Genomic DNA, 18,293 nt, shown 5'->3' on the forward strand with positions numbered 1-18,293 from the left:
TCTAATTACTTATATTTAGATAGTTTGGGGTTTTCCTTGTTGAAAATTTGTTTAAGAGGGTATCCCATTTGTTACATTTTTGCTACTTGAAACAAATGCATTTTGCATTATTGAGCATCACTGGGGGTCTGACAGAAGTTGCCTGCCTGATTTTTGCTTGAAGGCGGAGGTGGTACATCACATAATTCTGCACAATAAACTCTGCATAATTACATTAGTGCAAGTATCTACAGTGATTTATATATTTACATTAGTGCAGAGCAAATGTTCACTCAAATTGTTCTGTTATTTATGTTTGTAATCTTTAGCTTAAACTTTTACTGATGGGCAGAAGGTAAGCCATTGTGTAAATCTGGTTGATGCTCGCTGTAATAGAAAGAGACGATGACTGTCCAGCTTGTTGCTTCACCCTGTGGATGAGATGCTCAGTGTGGACCTATAGTCTTGTGAAGGATGGCTTCTCCCTCACAGTTGCTCTTACTCTGAACGCATGACTCTAGATGTTGTAGGATGTAAATGAATAAATCAGATAGAAATGCATTTGGCTTTGAGTATAAAGACTTGTGCTTAACATATTTGTTTTAGTTTGTTATTGACCTCTTATATGATACTAGAATGTTTGATGTGGGTGTGTATATGCATGTATACAGTATATACAGTATAATATAATTTACTATAATATGGTTAAAAATTTAATATTTTATATAAAATACAATTACAACTTGTTACTACTATCATCTTGGTTAAATTCTAGTACATCATTTTTACTGTACCTTTAGAATCTTTTAACATCACTAAAAGTAGCATTGAAGCAGTCTCCTTTCAGTTACTCTACCTCTTCACTGTGATTATTAGTCTGATCTGGTGTATTAATCAACAATAATGATGTTTCAGATGCTGAGCATCCACTGGCACTAGATCCTTCAATCTTCCTTCTTTGCCATGCTCTGATTTGTTTAGGTTTCACCGCTATTAGATTTCACTGTAGAACGAAATCGCCACTATCAGATTTCGCTATGCGGAAGAGCCTGACTGATATTCTACCGGAAACACGTCAGCAGAGTTTGTGCATAGAGCCCATTTACTATAACTTTTATGTTAATCTGCTTTGACAGTTTACATTGTAAAAGCACTAGATAAATAAAGATGAATTGAATCTGCTTAAATGTGTACATGTTAATGGACCAAACAAAATATGATCTGATTTATTTACATTTAATGTGCATTAAAATTACAGTGTGTGTAGCCAATGTTTCCAGTGTCTTTTCACTTTTGATAGTTTTTAAGACTTAATGGAAACTAATGTTTTATTTATTTATATCAGACCTAATTGAAGAGAATGAGGGGAGTAAAGAGGAGGAACATCATGTCAAAATTGAGGAAAAATCTCATTTACAGACTGATGATATTTTGAAAAGAAGAGACAAGAATCAATTCACCTGCACTCAGTGTGGAAAGAGTTTTAAAAGAAAAGACATTCTTAAGACTCACATGAGGATCCACACCGGAGAGAAACCATTCACATGCACTCAGTGTGGGAAGAGATTCAACCAATCATCACACCTTAATCTACACATGAAAATCCACACTGGAGAAAAACTATTCACTTGCACTCAGTGTGGGAAGACTTTCGGCAAATCATCGTACCTTAATCTACACATGAGGATCCACACTGGAGAGAAACCATTCACATGCACTCAGTGTTGGAGGAGTTTTATTTGCTCATCACACCTTAATCAACACATGAGGATCCACACTAGAGAGAAACCATTCACATGCGCTCAGTGTGGGAAGAGTTTCAGCAGCTTATCAAACCTTTATCAACACATGAGAATCCACACTGGGGAGAAACCGTTCACATGCACTCAGTGTGGGAAGAGTTTTAACTGCTCATCAAACCTTAATCAACACATGAGGAACCACACTAGAGAGAAACCATTCAGATGCACTCAGTGTATGAAGAGTTTTAACTGCTCATCAGACCTAAATCTACACATGAGGATCCACACTGAAGAGAAACCATTCACATGCACTCAGTGTGGGAGGAATTACAGCCAATCATCATCCCTTAAGCGACACATGATGAGCCACACTGAAGAGAAACCATTTATGTCTAATCATTTTGTTTAATCCCGCCCCTTTTCGCAGCATCGTACAAAAGAATTTCTCATGCTCAAACTCTAGTGTAATTGCAGCTTTGGTGTGGGATGAGTTTTAGCAACTCATCAGACCTTAATAAACGCATGAAGACCCACACTGAAGACCATTCACATACACTCAGTGTGTTGGGAAAAGTTTCAACTGATGAGCAAACCTTAATGTAGACATGAAGATCCACACTGGTGTGAAAGAGTATATGTGCTTGAATGTGAGAAAACTTTTATTACAGCTCAAATTTAAACTGCACCAGACGATTCACACTGGAGAGACCCTACAAGTGTTCACACTGTGACAAGAGGTTTAATCAGTTAACAGATCTGAAAACACAAAAGAGGATTCACACTGGAGAGAAACCGTACAAATCTGATCAGTGTCTTTACAATTGGACAAAAAGTTGCACACATGACCTGAATGCAGCAAAACAAGCACAGGATGTTTCATGTCTAAATAATGTTTGAAAAGGCTGAGTGATGGTATTCTGTTTTCCTACACTGCAGTAGGTGGGGTTGTAAATGTGTTGCGCTCATCGCGTTTACCGTAAACATTGCTGGCGGCTGAGAGAAGAATAGTTTCATAAACATCTGACAAACAGCATCTCAGCGGCTTAAAATCTCTCTTTGCAAGTGATTGTACAGGTGCGGATACATCTGTACTCCACTCTCCAGTGTATTCATGTAGCTAGTGTTGTTTTGGATGATGTTCTCCTTCTTACTCCCCGAATGCGAAACTAATCACTGGGAAGACACCACACATCAAGGAAGGTGGAGCTCCAGGACAGCTAGTTTTCAGTATACCAGGGCCTCAAGTTTTGAAAATATAATGACTAAGAGCAATTTATTTAAAAACGAAAGGAAAGGAGAGTGTTAAGTGTTTCAGGACATAAGGGCAAGTAATAAAATAGGCTATAGCCTATATTTCGCTCCAAAGAAGCCCAGCTTTGGCCTGATCAGGCCCTGGAAGTGACAGTGGAAACGCGACTGGCCTGGGCTCCCTCGCTTTTGGTGCGATAGTGGAAATGGGGCTAATGGTTCTGGTGGCTCTCAATGGTGTGGAACACTGGTCAGTTTTTGTTGGCTTGTCACTGGGTTACCACCATTCAGTGGCAACACAGTAGTCCTCACTGTATTGGGCAGATTTTTGAAGCAGCTCACTTTATTTCACTCCTCAAATAATCTTCATCGAGGGAAACAGCAGCCATTGTCTTGGACCACATGTTCCGTATTCTTGGCCTCCTAGTTGACATGGTTTTAGACAGGGGTCTGCAATTTGTGTCCAGGTTTTGGGCAGAATTCTGCCGACAGCTGGGGGCGACTACTAGCCTCTAACGAGCACCATCCACAGACCAATGGCCAGGCACCATCTGCACTTTGAAATCACGGCAACAGCTGGAGGTTTGTAGTCCACAGCTAGTTGTTGCAATGTTTACAGTGATGATCCTATACTTCCATGTGTTTTCCCACCACAGCCTAGCTTTCGTTAAAATGGTTTTTTGTTTAAAATGGTGGCCGTGTGAAATAAGCGTATTCTCTTCCCAAAAACCAGATGCCATTGTTTCCTTATGCATTTTTTCATTCAGAGATGCCTCTAGACATGAAGGATCACCAGAAAAGGACTGGCAATAGGAATGAAGCGTTTGCTCCCTCTATATATGTGTGGTCAGAAAGTCTGGTTGTCTTCCAAAGGCATTCCTCTCAGCTTTCCCTCACATAAATTGAGACCCAAGTTTATTGGACCTTTTTCTATTATCAAGGTGCTCAGTCTAGTGTTTGTTCAAATTAAGCTCTAAGTTTAAAGACATTCATCTGTTTTTTCCATATGTCCAATATCAAGCCCATTCTTCTCTCCCCCTGCAGCCCATAACCTCTGCGTCCCAGACTGGTTGAGGGTGCATTCACATCCACAGTGCACTGGCTCCTTGTTGTGAGGAGGAGAGGTAGAAAGATTATCAGTATTGATAATATACTGGAAGAGGGTTATGGTCCAGAGGGGAGATGTTAGATTCCGGCTCTGAATATTCTGGACCGCTCTCTCATTGATCAGTTTAAATAGATCCACAGTGAGTCTTAAGGGAATGCTAGGGGGCATTCTTGAGGGAGGGGGTACTGTCACCATACCTCACAGATTTGCTCTCTTCTGTTCTGGGTTACAGGTTATTTCGTTATCTGCTTTTATTTGCAGTCACAGGAGCTCTCGATTCCCTTTTTTTCCTGTTTATACAACATCATTTCCCTTCATGTTTGTCAGTATGTTATCAATCATTTGTGTGCATATTATTTTGTTTCTCACCCTGTATTCGTGTGCAGGAATGCAAGTGAGTGAGTGTCTGGTTGTTTTTTCCCACGGCACTTTCTCAGTGCTCACCTGATCAGATGTTTACTTTGACTTTTGCTTATTCCAGGACTCACTCCCCAAACACATTGTTTTTCTGCATTTGAGTTCACTTTTTTTTTAACTCGTGACACAAGTATTTTCTTTCTCATTTGTATTTAAAGGTCTTTAGGTTTTGGCATGATGTCTAGCTTTTGAGGCTCTTTTGGTCTACTTCACTTTGTCAGATAGGTCATATTTAGGTGATTTATTGATTGCAAACATGTGGTAGTAATCGGGTCTGGGTGTGGCTAGAGAACTTGAAGCCGGTGTGAAAAAGTAAAGTTATGTTTTAATGGGGAAAAACATTTTCACACAAGGCTATGTAGTTCAGTACTTTGTCTTCCTTTTAAGAATAAAAACCTTAAAAACTGCACAATGTGTTTAATTGTGTTCTCTTTAAACAATATTCACATTTGTTTGATGATCTGAGACTGTTAAGTATTAGAATTCTGCACTGTAGATTACTAACCCTTAGAACATTTGTCATTCAAAGGTGCAGGCTTTATGCAGATATGTCTCATGTCTATGGAGGCAAATACTCAGAGATTCAGCTGTTTTTTTTTGACAGGTTTACCATTCAGGCACAGAATGAAAAACATTCCCTATCTGCTTTACAAGTTTTACAAAAACATGTTGTTTTGAGTGATTACGAATGCATACAAAAATGAAAAAACTGGCCATTTACAGCTTTCAAATTTGTGTCTCATCAATATGACCAAAAATGATCTGGGATTAATCATATAAGAATACACTTAAATGTGCATGTGTGTATGTAATAGGGAGACTGACATGGAGGGATCCATTTGGCAGTATTTATTAGACACAGTCAAACACAAACATCCAACACGCACTAAAGTGCGAACACACATCAACAGTAATCAATAAAGGTTGTGGGGCTGGCGGCTAACAGACAGAGTGATTTACCAGGCATAGATCAGTGGCAGGCGGCGTGGCTCAGAGTCCTTATGACAGGCGTAGGTCGTGGGCAGGCAGCGTGGTTCAGAGTCCGTGTAACAACCAAGGGTCGTGGGCAGGCAGAAGGCAATTCAGAGTCAGAAACAGTCCGGGGTAATGTACAGGAGATCAGGCAGGAAAGACCGCTCAGTAATGCTGGCCGGGGCTAAACAAGACTTCGCACTGAACAGTGGTTTGAGTGTGGCTTATATAGGTGGCGTGGGTCATTACCGAGATTCAGTTCAGGTGTGTGCACAATCAGTCTAGGTGGATGATGTAATGCTAGAAGTCTGGGGATGGTGGCCTCTGCTGGCCAACGAGGGGAATGACTGGGACCGAGTTGGTGACAGTGTAATGGACCCCAGGAGGTTGATGTGACAAGATTAATCTAAATATGATCTGCTATGTCTTTACATTTAATGTGCATTAAAATTAAGGTTTGTGTAGCCAATGTGTTAGAGCCCTTTTACTTCAGCTTTCGATGAGCTTTAATGATTTACTAAAAACTTAACTTTTTTTTTTCAGACCTAATTGAAGACTATGAGGAGAGTAAAGAGGAGGAACATCATGTCAAGATTGAGGACAAAACTCATTTAGAGACTGATGGTATTTTAAAAGTGAGAGACAAGAGTTGTTTTACCTGCACTCAGTGTGGAAAGAGTTTGGCAATCAAAAGCAAACTGAAGATTCACTTGAGGATTCACACTGGAGAAAAGCCATTCACATGCACTCATTGTGGGAAGAGTTTTAGCCACTCAGCAAACCTTAATCAACACATGAGGATCCACACTGGAGAAAGACCATTCAAGTGCACTCCATGTCGGAAGAGTTTCAGCCAATTATCATCCTTTAAGCAACACATGAGGATACACACTGGAGAGAAACCATTCACATGCCCTCAGTGTGGGAAGAGTTTCAGCCAATCATCAAATCTTAATCTACACATAAGGATCCACACTGGAGAGAAACCATTCACATGCCCTCAGTGTGGGAAGAGTTTTAGCCAATCATCAAATCTTAATCTACACAAGAGGATCCACACTGGAGAGAAACCATTTACATGCACTCAATGTGGGAAGAGTTTTAGCCACTTATCACAACTTAATCAACACATGATGATCCACACTGGGGAGAAACCATTCACATGCACTCAGTGTGGGAAGAGTTTTAGCCACTCATCACACCTTAATCAACACATGATGATCCACAATGGGGAGAAACCATTCACATGCACTCAGTGTGGGAAGAGTTTCAGCCAATCATCATCCCTTAATCAACACATGAGGATCCACACTGGAGAGAAACCATTCACATGCACTAGGTGTGGGAAGAGTTTCAGCAAGTCATCCTCGCTTTATAGACACATGAAGATCCACACTGGAGCGAAACCATTCACATGCCCTCAGTGTGGGAAGAGTTTCAGCCTATCATCATCACTTTATAGACACATGAAGATCCACACTGGAGAAAAACCATTTACATGCACTAAGTGTGGGAAGAGTTTCAACCAATCATCATACCTTAATAAACACAATAGGATCCACACGGGAAAGAGATTATTCACATGCACTCGGTGCGGGAAGAGTTTTTACCCACTCATCACACCTTAAAAAACACATGAAGATCCACACTGGTGTGAGAGAGTAAATGTGCTTGGAGTGCGAGAAGACTTTTATTACTGCTGCAGAATTGAAACAGCACCAGAGGATTCACACTGGATAAAAAACGTACAAGTGTTCACTCTGCAGTAAGAGGTTTATCACTCAGGAACCCTGTAAACACATTAGAGGATTCACACTGGAGAGAAACCGTAGACATGATCAGTGTGTACAGAGTTTCACTCATTCGGGGCAGCTTAAGAAACACATGGGATGGTTTCCAGTATGGCGTTGACACATGTAGCAGCATAGAAAGAGAGCTCCCATACACACTGGTATTAATCCTCCTTTTTACATCATATGTAATAACCAAAACCATATTTAAATAACATTGAGGGGGGACAAAAAGGCTAGGACAAAACAACCATTGAAACCTGAAAAAAACGAGAAATCAACAGATGAAAAATCAGAGACGGACAGGATAGCTAATAGCCCGTCAGCTAGCATTGCATTGCAAAACAAACTGTCACTTGATGAATTGAACCTTAAAATCCAATGGTGTCACTGGGTACTCGGACCAAAACAACCTGATGACACACACCCTAGATCAGCGTTGATATTCTTACTGGAAAACAAAACAAAGGACCTGGTTTTCCACTTTGCATGGATAAAGAAAGTAATACAGTGGAACGAAAAAAGGATTTTCTTTGACCAATATTACCCACCTGAATTCCAACAGAAAAGACGGGTTTTTGCTCCAATAGGAAAAATTCTTAAAGAAAAGGGGATTAAGTTCCAATCACCACCGCCGGCAAAACTTAGAATCTTTTCTGGAAAACGGGCAGGTCATGTACAATTTGATGACAGGCATCAAGAGATCTGAAAGAAAAAGAACTGATAAACAACGAAGAAGAAACCATTATAGGAATTTCTGGGAAAGAGAAACAAAGATTTTGGCAAAGTTTGGAGTGACATCGAAGAAGAGAAAACTATGTGACTTTTAAAGGGACAACACTAGCTCTGTTTGAAAGAAGAGTAAAACCTGACAGATCCTAACAAAGAACTCTGAGAGGCTGGTAAAACTTCTTGACTTTATTTACAGATGATGGACATTTACATGATTTACATGAAAGAATGATATTTAACCGAACTTACCAACGACACACCAAGACTCGAGTCATTGAGTAACATACTGGTAGAAAGACATAAAGGAATTCTATTTTATACACGTAAAATCCCTTGCTATAATTAGTAGAAATATATAACTTGAAAACCTAGCTGGAAATAAAAGAATATAATATTGCCAGATATATTGCCAGATATAGAGACTAAATATGGTAATAAAAAGATCCAGATATTTTAATATGATCAAATAAGTTTAAGCAAGAATAAGGAAACAATAGGCAGAGTAGAGTATCAATAAAATCAAAGATCCCAAAATCAAAAAGATATGTCATAGATTGGAGGAAATACAACAGGGCTCGAAATTGCGACCATTTTGGTCGCATATGCCCCCGAAATATGCGACCTCAAAATATATTTGGGAGCATTTGTGCGAGTGCAAAAAATTGTTGTGTGCGACCAGTTTTTACTTGGATGTTACTTGGACCACCTGCACTTAAAGCGCGAGACGCAGCGCTCAGGAATGGTTTAAAACAGTTGTCATGTCAACTTGCTGCAGTAACCAAAGCCAAGTCCGTAATGTTATCCCTGCCTTCGTGCTCTTCTTATTGGCCCACACCTGCTCTAGCACTGAAATTTCAGCTGTCAATCAATGCCTTCTGGCTTGGGATGACAGAGAGAGCTACTACCGCGAAAAACTGTAAAGCGCTGAAGATGAGAATGAAGATAACACTGACAGATTTTGTTTTAGAAACCATGGCATCTAAAGTTACAAATAATGACTTATCTTAGGTGTGAAAAAGGATAGTGATGATGCTTGGACAGAAGTATGGGTTGTCCTCTTGTGGCAACTCTGATAGACCATCTGATATTTCCTTCTTCACTTTTTCCATAACTTGCTTAAAATAAGCTACGAATGGTGATCTGGCCATGATGGTCAATGAATTTCTCCTTTCTTCACTCTCATAGATTTCCCAGTCTTTAGGCTGCATATTTTCTTCAAGTGGATTGTCTTTGCTCTTTGAAATGACAGTTTCCAAAAGAGACAGACTTTCCTTAACACAGCTTGTGTTTTGTGGGCTTGTGAGCAGGACACACAGTGCACGGAACACAATTGTTGCTTGTGTCATGTTGGCGGCATTTTGGAGTCTGGCGAAAGCATAGGTGGCAAAGTCTCCCAGACCCTTGTCATCTGTTTGCCTACGGATGGACTGTCTGACAGCTTTCAAAATGTGCGGTGAGCAAATATGCAGGATAGTAAATGACTTAATTTCATTCCATGATTTTTGTCCCGTGCAGAACTGATATGCTCTGTCAAGATAACAGCTCATGTTCTCTTTGTTGAAAGCATGAAGCACACTCAGCATCAAAGCCCAGCTGTAATCAGTCTCGATGTGGTGAATGTTGATTTTGGTGTATTTTGACAAATCTAATTGAAAGCTCATGAGCTAATATGTGATTGGCGGCACTGAGTAAGCGTTGGAGAGCATTTCACAAATGGGCAGAGGTGGTGCATTTCTATCCTTTCCTGGAAGAACGAGTGCATAGTAAAACACACGATTCGGCTGATCGGGCCGAATCGCAAATGATGTTGAAGAAAGCTGATAACACGCTCTGTGTACAAATAAACAGAGAAGTGGTCTGTACTGGAAAACTGTATGTACCCTGGTAATTTGAAGTAATTTGTCACATTCTCTGAGTATTGTATTATGTGTACTTCTTTCAGGATGTCAGAGTGAATGGCTTCCCTTTTGCGAACTTCCGAGGTTATCACTTTTAATACTTTTTACTCAGGCATTTACTCATGTTCCCAGACAGATGCTGCTCTGTAGGTGTTGATTGAAGTGTGCTATAGAATTATTGACTGGGTCCATGCATAATTGACTTTGCTATTTTGCCTCTTGTAAGGTATGTAGCTGGCCTAGCCTTCGCTTCTGAAAGTTTGTGTTGTACATGTCCAGTTTGTTGAACTAATATTTTTACTTTTCTGCCCCGTTCATGAGGTTTCCTTTGCTTTGTGAATGAGTATTTGGCTGGGCAAGAGGAAAATGTGCAGTCTGCTCTTATGTGTAAATATGGAGCATTTCTTTTTCTGCTCCAGGGAAGCCTCACATGTTGATATTTGAATGACAGTGTACAACATGGATTTTTTTTTATCAATATATTTTTTATTATTTTCACATCAAAAATTTACAGAGTAATTTCAGTATACATGTAAACATTCTTTTCTAACCACCCTCCACCCCTTTCCCACCCTCACAAGACAGAACACTTAAACAGACATACTTGTCAGACATCGAGCTGATGTGTAAATTAAGAGGAAATAAACAAACAATAATGACAAATACAGGATTAAAGCAATGAAGTGTCATACTTTTCCATCAGTATTTTCAGTCAATGTAACATCCAAGTTATTCATGTATTCAATAAATTTTCCCCAAGTCTTTTCAAACATTTAAGAGTTTTTTTTTTAAGATTAAACATTATTTTTTCAACAGGAACATAAGAAGAAAGTTCTCTAAGCCATACAATATGACTTGGTGGTTCTACTGATTTCCAATGTATAGCAATGCATTTCTTTGCTGCTATCAGAGCCATTTTAATTAAACGTAATTTTTTCCTTTGATCGAACAGAAGAACCGACTCATCCCCCAACAACATAAATCTTGGATCAGGTAAAAGGTTAACATTGGCAATTTTACTAATAGTTTGTATCATATTTCTCCAATAGGTTTTAAGTTTGGAACATGTCCAAAACATATGAAATAATGTATCAACCTCAATCTTACATCTAGAACAATGTTCTGAATATGAATCACTTATTTTGTGCAATCGTTCAGGTGTATAATATACCCTGTGTAAAATATTAAACTGTATTAATGTATGTCTACTATTAAATGAAAATGTTAAGGCACTTTTACAGATATGTTCCCAAGTATCTTGATCAAAAATGCATTCTAAATCTTTCTCCCATTTAAGTTTGGAAGATGACACTTCCATCCCATACAAATCGTTAAGGTTGCTATACATATAAGACACAAATCCTTTGGGTTCTTTTCTCTTTCTTATAATAGCATCTATTGGGAGGGAAGAGAGAGGTCCTAAATTACCCTTTTGCATTGTGATAATTAGTGTCTCACCTGAATATATTTTAAAAAATGTTTAACAGGAAGGGAAAACTTTAATCTCAATTGTTCAAATGTCATTAGTACGCCCTGCTCTTATAAATCTCCAAACATCTGTATTCCCTTTTTATACCAGTATTTTGTTATTCCATCTCTTAATGCTTCAGGAAGAGATGGGTTACAGTGAAACGGAGTATTATTATACACTGAAAGTAGCCAATTATTTTTTTTCTTGATTACAAACCCCAATTTGCAAGTATGCCTAATGAATGGGTTACTAACTGCCTTCATAACACAATTCAAAGGAATGAATAAGGCCTTATCTAAAGGTATTTCCTTTGCATGATATTTTTCTATTTGTAAACATAAGGGTAACAATGTACCTTCCATCTGCCAAAACCACACTGCTCTCATCTGTGCTGCCCAGAAATAAAACAAAAAATCGGGAAGTTGTAGTCCACCTTTTTTGGATGTCATCTGTAATGTCCTAAGTTTAATCCTAGGAGTTTTTTTTTATTCCAAATAAAATTTCTAATTGAGCTGTTGAGATTCCTAAAAAAAACGTTTGTGGGATAGAAATAGGGAGGGTCTGAAACAAATATAAAAATTTAGGAAGAATGTTCATTTTTATGCAGTTTATCCTGCCAATTAGTGATAATGCTAGTGGATTCCATCTTTCCAGATCTCTAATTACCTTTTTAAGTAGTAGGGAATAATTCAAAGAGTATGCTTCTTCCAATTTCGAAGGAATATTTATTCCTAAATAAACAATTTTTTTCAGTATTCCATAAAAAAGGAATGTTATCTAAGGGTATTTTCTCCCCAGCCGAATTCAATGGCATCATAACGCTTTTATTAAAATTAATTTTATAGCCAGATATGTCCCTAAAGTTTTCTAAGAGTTGAGACAAATTAGATAGAGATAAATCAGGATTAGTTAGATATAGCATCACATCATCCGCGTATAATGATATCTTGTGTATACAACCTCCTATTTCTAATCCAAAGATTGATTTAAGTGTCCGTATTGCAATAGCCAGGGGTTCTACCGCTAGAGCAAAGAATAGCGGGGAGAGGGGACATCCCTGTCTGGTTCCTCTTGATAAATAAAAATGTTCAGATACATCAGAATTAGTACGGATGGATGCCGATGGATTCCTATACAACATCTTAATCATCTCAATAAAGTTTGGACCGAAATTCATTTTTTGTAAAACCGCAATCAGATAAGACCATTCCACTCGGTCGAAAGCTTTTTCTGCATCTAAAGAAAGAGCAATCACCGGAAAATCAATTTGTTTTGCTGAATAAATAATATTCATTAGCCTCCGTATGTTATCGAAAGAGGATCTATTTCTGATAAATCCAGTTTGGTCCATGTGACCTTAACTAGGCAGTACCCGCTCTAAATGTAATGCAATCATTTTGGTAAGAATTTTATAATCAGAATTAAGCAGTGAGATTGGCCGATAGGAAGCACATAGATTAGGATCTTAGCCAGATTTTAAAAGAACTGTGATTAAAGCCTGGTTTAAAGTCTCTGGTAATTCTTTTTTATGAATTGCCTCTGTATACATTGAAAACAACGGGTCTGCTAATTTAGAAAAAAAAGTTTTATAAAAATCCATCGAAAACCCGTCTAACCCAGGTGTTTTACCCCCGGCTAGAGCAGTAACTGCAAATTGCATCTCTTTTTTCGAAATTTCTTTTTCAAGTTCTTCTCGATCATTATCACTTAAGACTGGTATATCCCATTTACTTAAAAACATTTTAATCGTCGCCTCCTCTATTCCCTGAGATTTATAAAGTGACTTATAAAAATCTAAGAATTCTTGGTTAATTAATTTGGGGTGTTTAATAATTTTATTTACGGATGAATATATTTTAGGTATAGATTTACTAATTTCTTCTTTTCTTATTTGCCATGCTAGCATTTTCCCGATCTTATCTCCATGTTCGTAATACTTCTGCCGTGATCTGAGAAGTGCATTTTCTGTTTCTTTGGATGATAGAATATCATATTCCATTTTTTTTACTGCAATTGTTGAAGCAGCTGAGCATCTTTATTTCTAAAAGGTTCCCTTTCCATTACTGAGATTTCTTTTCAAGTGATTGTAACTGTTTTTGATATTGTTTTTTTCTACCGGAAGAAAAAGCTATGATTTGACCCCATAAGAATGCCTTCATGGCCTCCCAGATTACACCCGAAGAAGCAGAACTTTTATTTGTACTAATAAAATTTTCTATATTATTATTTATGAAGCTTAATGCGTCAAAGCTATATAGTAAATGGCCCCTAAATCTCCAAAGCTTATAATTAGGCATTTCCAGAGAGCATTGCGCCAAAATAAGTAACGGGGCATGATCTGACAATATTCTTGGTAAATACTCACACAATTCAATCAAATAATCCTTCGCTTTTGGAACAAAAAAGTAGTCAATTCTGAAGTAATTATTATGCCTATGCGAGTAGAAGGAATATTCTTTTTTTGTTTTATTCTTAAATCTCCATACATCTATTAAATTAAAACTTGAAAGTTCGTATTTTAGAGCTTTAGCAACTTGACTTAAGGGTAACAGTTTAGTAGATGATCTATCTAACACTGGGTCCAAAACTACATTAAAGTCTCCTCCAATTATCAGCTCTGCAGTTGGGCAAGCAAATTTAAAGAATATACTGTGAATAAAATCGGCACCTTCCATTTCAGGACGATATATATTTACTAAGGTTATTCTTTGCATCTCAATCGTTCCTCTTAAAATAATATACCTGCCTGCTTTGTCTTTATCAACAGATTCCATTTTAAAGGGAATGTTTTTATCAATAAGTATGACCACCCCTCTTGATTGCGATGTGAAGGAAGAAAAAAAAGCTTGTCCAGACCACTGCTTTTTTAAGATTTAGATGTTCGGGATCAGTCAAGTGTGTTTCTTGTAGAAGAGCAATTCCAATATTATGCTTTCTGAGGTATAATATTACTTTTTTTCTTTTAAGTCTTTGATTTAAACCGTTAACATTCCAAGTCACATATTTATATTTCAGTGTATCTGACATTAACTATAAATTAATGTTTTATTTCCTGAGTGCCTTGAGAACATATGGTTAAACAGCCCAACACCTAAATAAATCGAATATGTGTTCTGTCCAATCCCCCCTACCTCCACTTCCCCAAACGAAGTGTGAAACTTTAAACCCCCTATGACTGAGTGTGCACTGCATCATACAGTCGACCTTGACTTCTTGTCCAAACTTAAAGCTCCCTAAAAAGTTATGTATATCCCCACAAATACTTATATTATGTACTTTACTTCCGAAATATGCAAGTTAGTAAACATTTGAACAAAAATATGAACATATATTTCTCTTGCCAGCTTTTCAATATAAAGATCACTCTTGACAGAGTTAACGTTAAGTTCTAACATGTTCATCTGAGAGAAAAGTTATCCACCGTATATTTTTAGCATAGTTTGGTGTGATTGTTCAGGTAATGTTAGAGTTGGATGATCCGGAATTCGTCGATATAGTTTTAGTGTCTTATCCGACAAGCAGATGTGGATGATGTTGTCGAAGATAAGTTTCTGCCGATGCCTTGGAGTTGAAAGATCTTTGTCCCTCAGGCAGCTGAATCCTCAGCGTCGAAGGATAAAGTACGGCGTAAGACACATCGTTATTGCGTAGCTGTCTTTTGAGTGCGCTGAATTTTTGTCGCTTTCTAAACAGGGTGGATGACATATCCCGAAAAATCATAATGCTAGAGTTGCCATAGGTGAGCTTGCCCTTTTCTCTGGCCGCATTGAGGATCTTAAGTGTGTCTCTGTACCGAAGGAATCGAACCAGAATGGCCCGCGGTTTGCCATTTTCAGCCGGTCGTCGTTGCAAAGTGCGGTGAGCTCTTTCAATTTCGTAGAACTCGTCCTCCTGATCCAGAATCTTAGGTAACCATTCCTTCAAAAAATCCACAGCATTCCTACCTTCCACTCCCTCTGGGAAACCGACAAGATGTAAATTCTGGCGACGAGATTGATTTTCGAGTTCATCAATTTTATCTATCAGCAGTCTGATTTCGTCGTCAGCAGCCAATTTAACATCCGCGACATCTTTGTGAAGGCTCGTTACCGCTTCTTCCGTCTCCTTCTGTTTAGTTTCTACCTCCACCATTCTCAGATTCATCGATTGTAGTTCGTTACCCATTTTCTCCACGGATTCTGCAAATTTACTCAGGCATCCGTCAATTAACTCCTGGATTCTGAGAAATCCTTTCTCCATTTCTGCGTGGAACCAGGGCGGGGGTTCGGATAGTGGCTGCCTCGTGTCGTGTGTATCATCCTTTTTGTTGTCCATTTTCTTTGGATTCGGCATGTTTGTTGTAATGTTCGAAGTTTATCAACTTATTATGTTAAATAAAGTACTTTTGTTACGCTAAAGGTCTTTACGGTGTGTTATTTAAGTGAAATTATTCGGGAGCTCTCCACACCAGGTCCTACCCTAACACTACCATAACCGGAAGTCCTGCTTGAAGTGACTTTTAAAGGGTTAACTAGGCAGGTTAGGGTAATTAGGCAAGTTTTTGTATAATAATGGTTTGTTCTGTAAATAATCAGAAGTTAATATTGCTTAAGGGGTCTAATAATTTTGACCTTAAAATGGCTGTTAAAAAACATTAAAAACTGCTTTTATTCTTGACGAAAATAAACAAATAAGACTTTCTGCAAAAGAAAAAATATTATCAAAGTCCAGTGACTACTAGGGGGTCTCTGCAAACTTCCATTGACCACAAGATAAGGATTCACTCAACGAAGGTTTAAATGCCACCATCTCACCCCAACCCTTTGGTGCATCTGCATTGGAAATTATTGGTCAATTTTTGAGTGATGGCCTTTCCACCACCATACCTTTTATACACAGCAAATTTTAGATAGTAGATTTAACTACCTTGGAGTTAAAATTAACACTCCCTCAGAGTTTATATGGGAACCACTATAAGTGTTAAAAATAACACTTTTGAAAGTGTTAACATTGTCAACACCAAGAGAGTGTTAATTAGCAAACTCTTATTGTGTAAAATATCTGTTAAATTTCCGAAAAAATACCAGCAGCTGTGGTTGCCAGAATCTTTCTGTGAAAAACATGGAAGTTTTATAGAACTGTATAAATTTACAAAAAATAACCATATTTCATGAACTAATACATTGTTCATTTTACAAAATCATAACTTAGTGCAAAAAACTGTTTAGACTTTAGATGCAATAATGTTTTCATGTGTGATTGCAATTAGCAAACAGATTTTGACAGCATTAGTAACTACACAGTTACCTTTAAACAAAAGAAGATGCAGCATAACATCTAATTTTCTCAGTTCATCTTGGACTTGAACAGAGACGCTATTATCCTCCACAATGGTGACACAAAAACCGTTTTGCTGTTTTTCTTTCTTTTTTTTCATTTTTAGATGTTACGGAAAAATGCCAGCAGCTGTGGTTGCCAGTAATCTGCTATTTTTCACATTCATAAATTCAGTTTACAGAATATTTCCGTTAAAAGCACATTCAACAGTCTGTATTTTTTATCGATCTCACACTGCAAATTTTAGATTTGGTAGATTTAACTACCTTAGAGTTAAAATTAACACTCCCTCAGTGTTCATATGGGAACCACTATAAGTGTTAAAATAACATTTTTGAAAGTGTTAAAATTTTTTAACACCCAGAGTGTTAATTAGCAAACTCTTATTGTGTAAAATATCTGTTAAATGTATGTCAAAATACTGGCAGCAGTGGTTGCCAGTAATCTGCTGTTTTCAACATTTTAGATTCGTAAATTCAGTTTCCAGAATATTTCTGTTAAAAATACATCCCATAGTCTGTATTTTTAATTAGAACACACGTAAGCCTTAAATTCCAGAGCAAAATCCTCACTAGTGTCCTCACTACAGAGGGCTGAACACTCAGACAGTGATGAAATTAATAAGACAATTAAGTGTCTAATTAAAGGAGGATTGAGAATTGTTGATGAACAACTGTTAACAAGCAGAATCACTGAAGGACAGAAAAACACAAGCCAAAACCAAAGATGAAATCAACTGAGAAAAAAAAAACTCTAAATAAAATAATAATCAATAAAAATAAAACAAATTACACAATAAAAATGTTATTTTTTCAACATCTTTAAAAAAAAACTCATCAAATTAAACAACTTATCATGGAGCTTCACCTATTACTGACCAGTGACTTTATTTCTGTCATGTGAACAAAAGCTCTTAATGAAATTTCTGTTGTTCATTTGAAGTCACCATGATGGAGGACAGAGTCTGCTTTAGTCAGCCTCTTCAACTTCTTACTATAAATGTCTTTTATAGTGGCTGGTATAGTTAGTGTTAATTACACTATTTAAACATATAGCATGGAAAGCTGAAAGAAAATTAAAGTGTCAGTCTGTAGAGATTATTAATGATAGCATAGCCATCCTTTCCTGCTTGTTTTCTAATTCAATATCATATTAGTTATGTATGAGAAATAATTAATATACATAAATGAAACCACTGAAGCTCCAATAAAATAAAAACAATATTTACAATGAGAATGTTTGATCTATGGTAGAACTCAAAAACACACAGACATCAATAATTAGTCTTTGAATCTCAATGATGGTGACAAACAAAAAAATAAAAATCAAGTAAAAAAAAAAAAACTACTGAAATATCACCTCCCAAAAACAACACAAAATAAAGGAAAAGAAAGAGATTGTAAGAACATAAAGCTGCATAATTTATTCATGCTGCAATGCAATGCATGCTGGGAGCTTTGTACTATGCTGGCACCCAGCATGCATTGCGGCATGAACTATGCAGCTTTTTTTTTTTTTTTTTTTTAGCAACCGCGGTTGAGGTTCATGTCCTGATTCTTGATACCTGTGTGTCATAAAGAGCAAGCTGGAGTTTGAATTTTTAGTGCATGACACTCTAAT

The 18,293-nt window shown here is 37.5% G+C and overlaps 2 protein-coding genes across 5 annotated transcripts in view; one reads left to right on the top strand and one right to left on the bottom strand.

Annotated features, from left to right (window-relative positions):
- The window catches only part of LOC137490929 (uncharacterized), a 28,330-nt gene extending 17,672 nt beyond the window's left edge, over positions 1 to 10,658 (top strand). For 2 of the 4 annotated variants that reach the window (XM_073947736.1, XM_073947737.1), the window contains one exon: positions 1,325 to 4,903. In XM_073947736.1, the coding sequence (XP_073803837.1) occupies positions 1,325 to 2,130 (806 nt within the window). In that variant the 3' untranslated portion in view covers positions 2,131 to 4,903. Of the gene's footprint in view, positions 1 to 1,324; positions 4,904 to 6,009 lie in introns of those variants that run through there. The other 2 variants (XM_073947738.1, XM_068219938.2) reach the window with 2 other exon arrangements.
- LOC110439461 (uncharacterized) overlaps positions 1 to 18,293 on the bottom strand; it is a 1,085,403-nt gene that overhangs the window by 926,352 nt on the left and 140,758 nt on the right. The gene's annotated exons all lie outside the window — the stretch shown is intronic.

The sequence above is a fragment of the Danio rerio genome, chromosome 4 (assembly GCF_049306965.1).
Source record: "Danio rerio strain Tuebingen ecotype United States chromosome 4, GRCz12tu, whole genome shotgun sequence".
In the NCBI taxonomy this organism is placed as follows: Eukaryota; Metazoa; Chordata; class Actinopteri; order Cypriniformes; family Danionidae; genus Danio; species Danio rerio.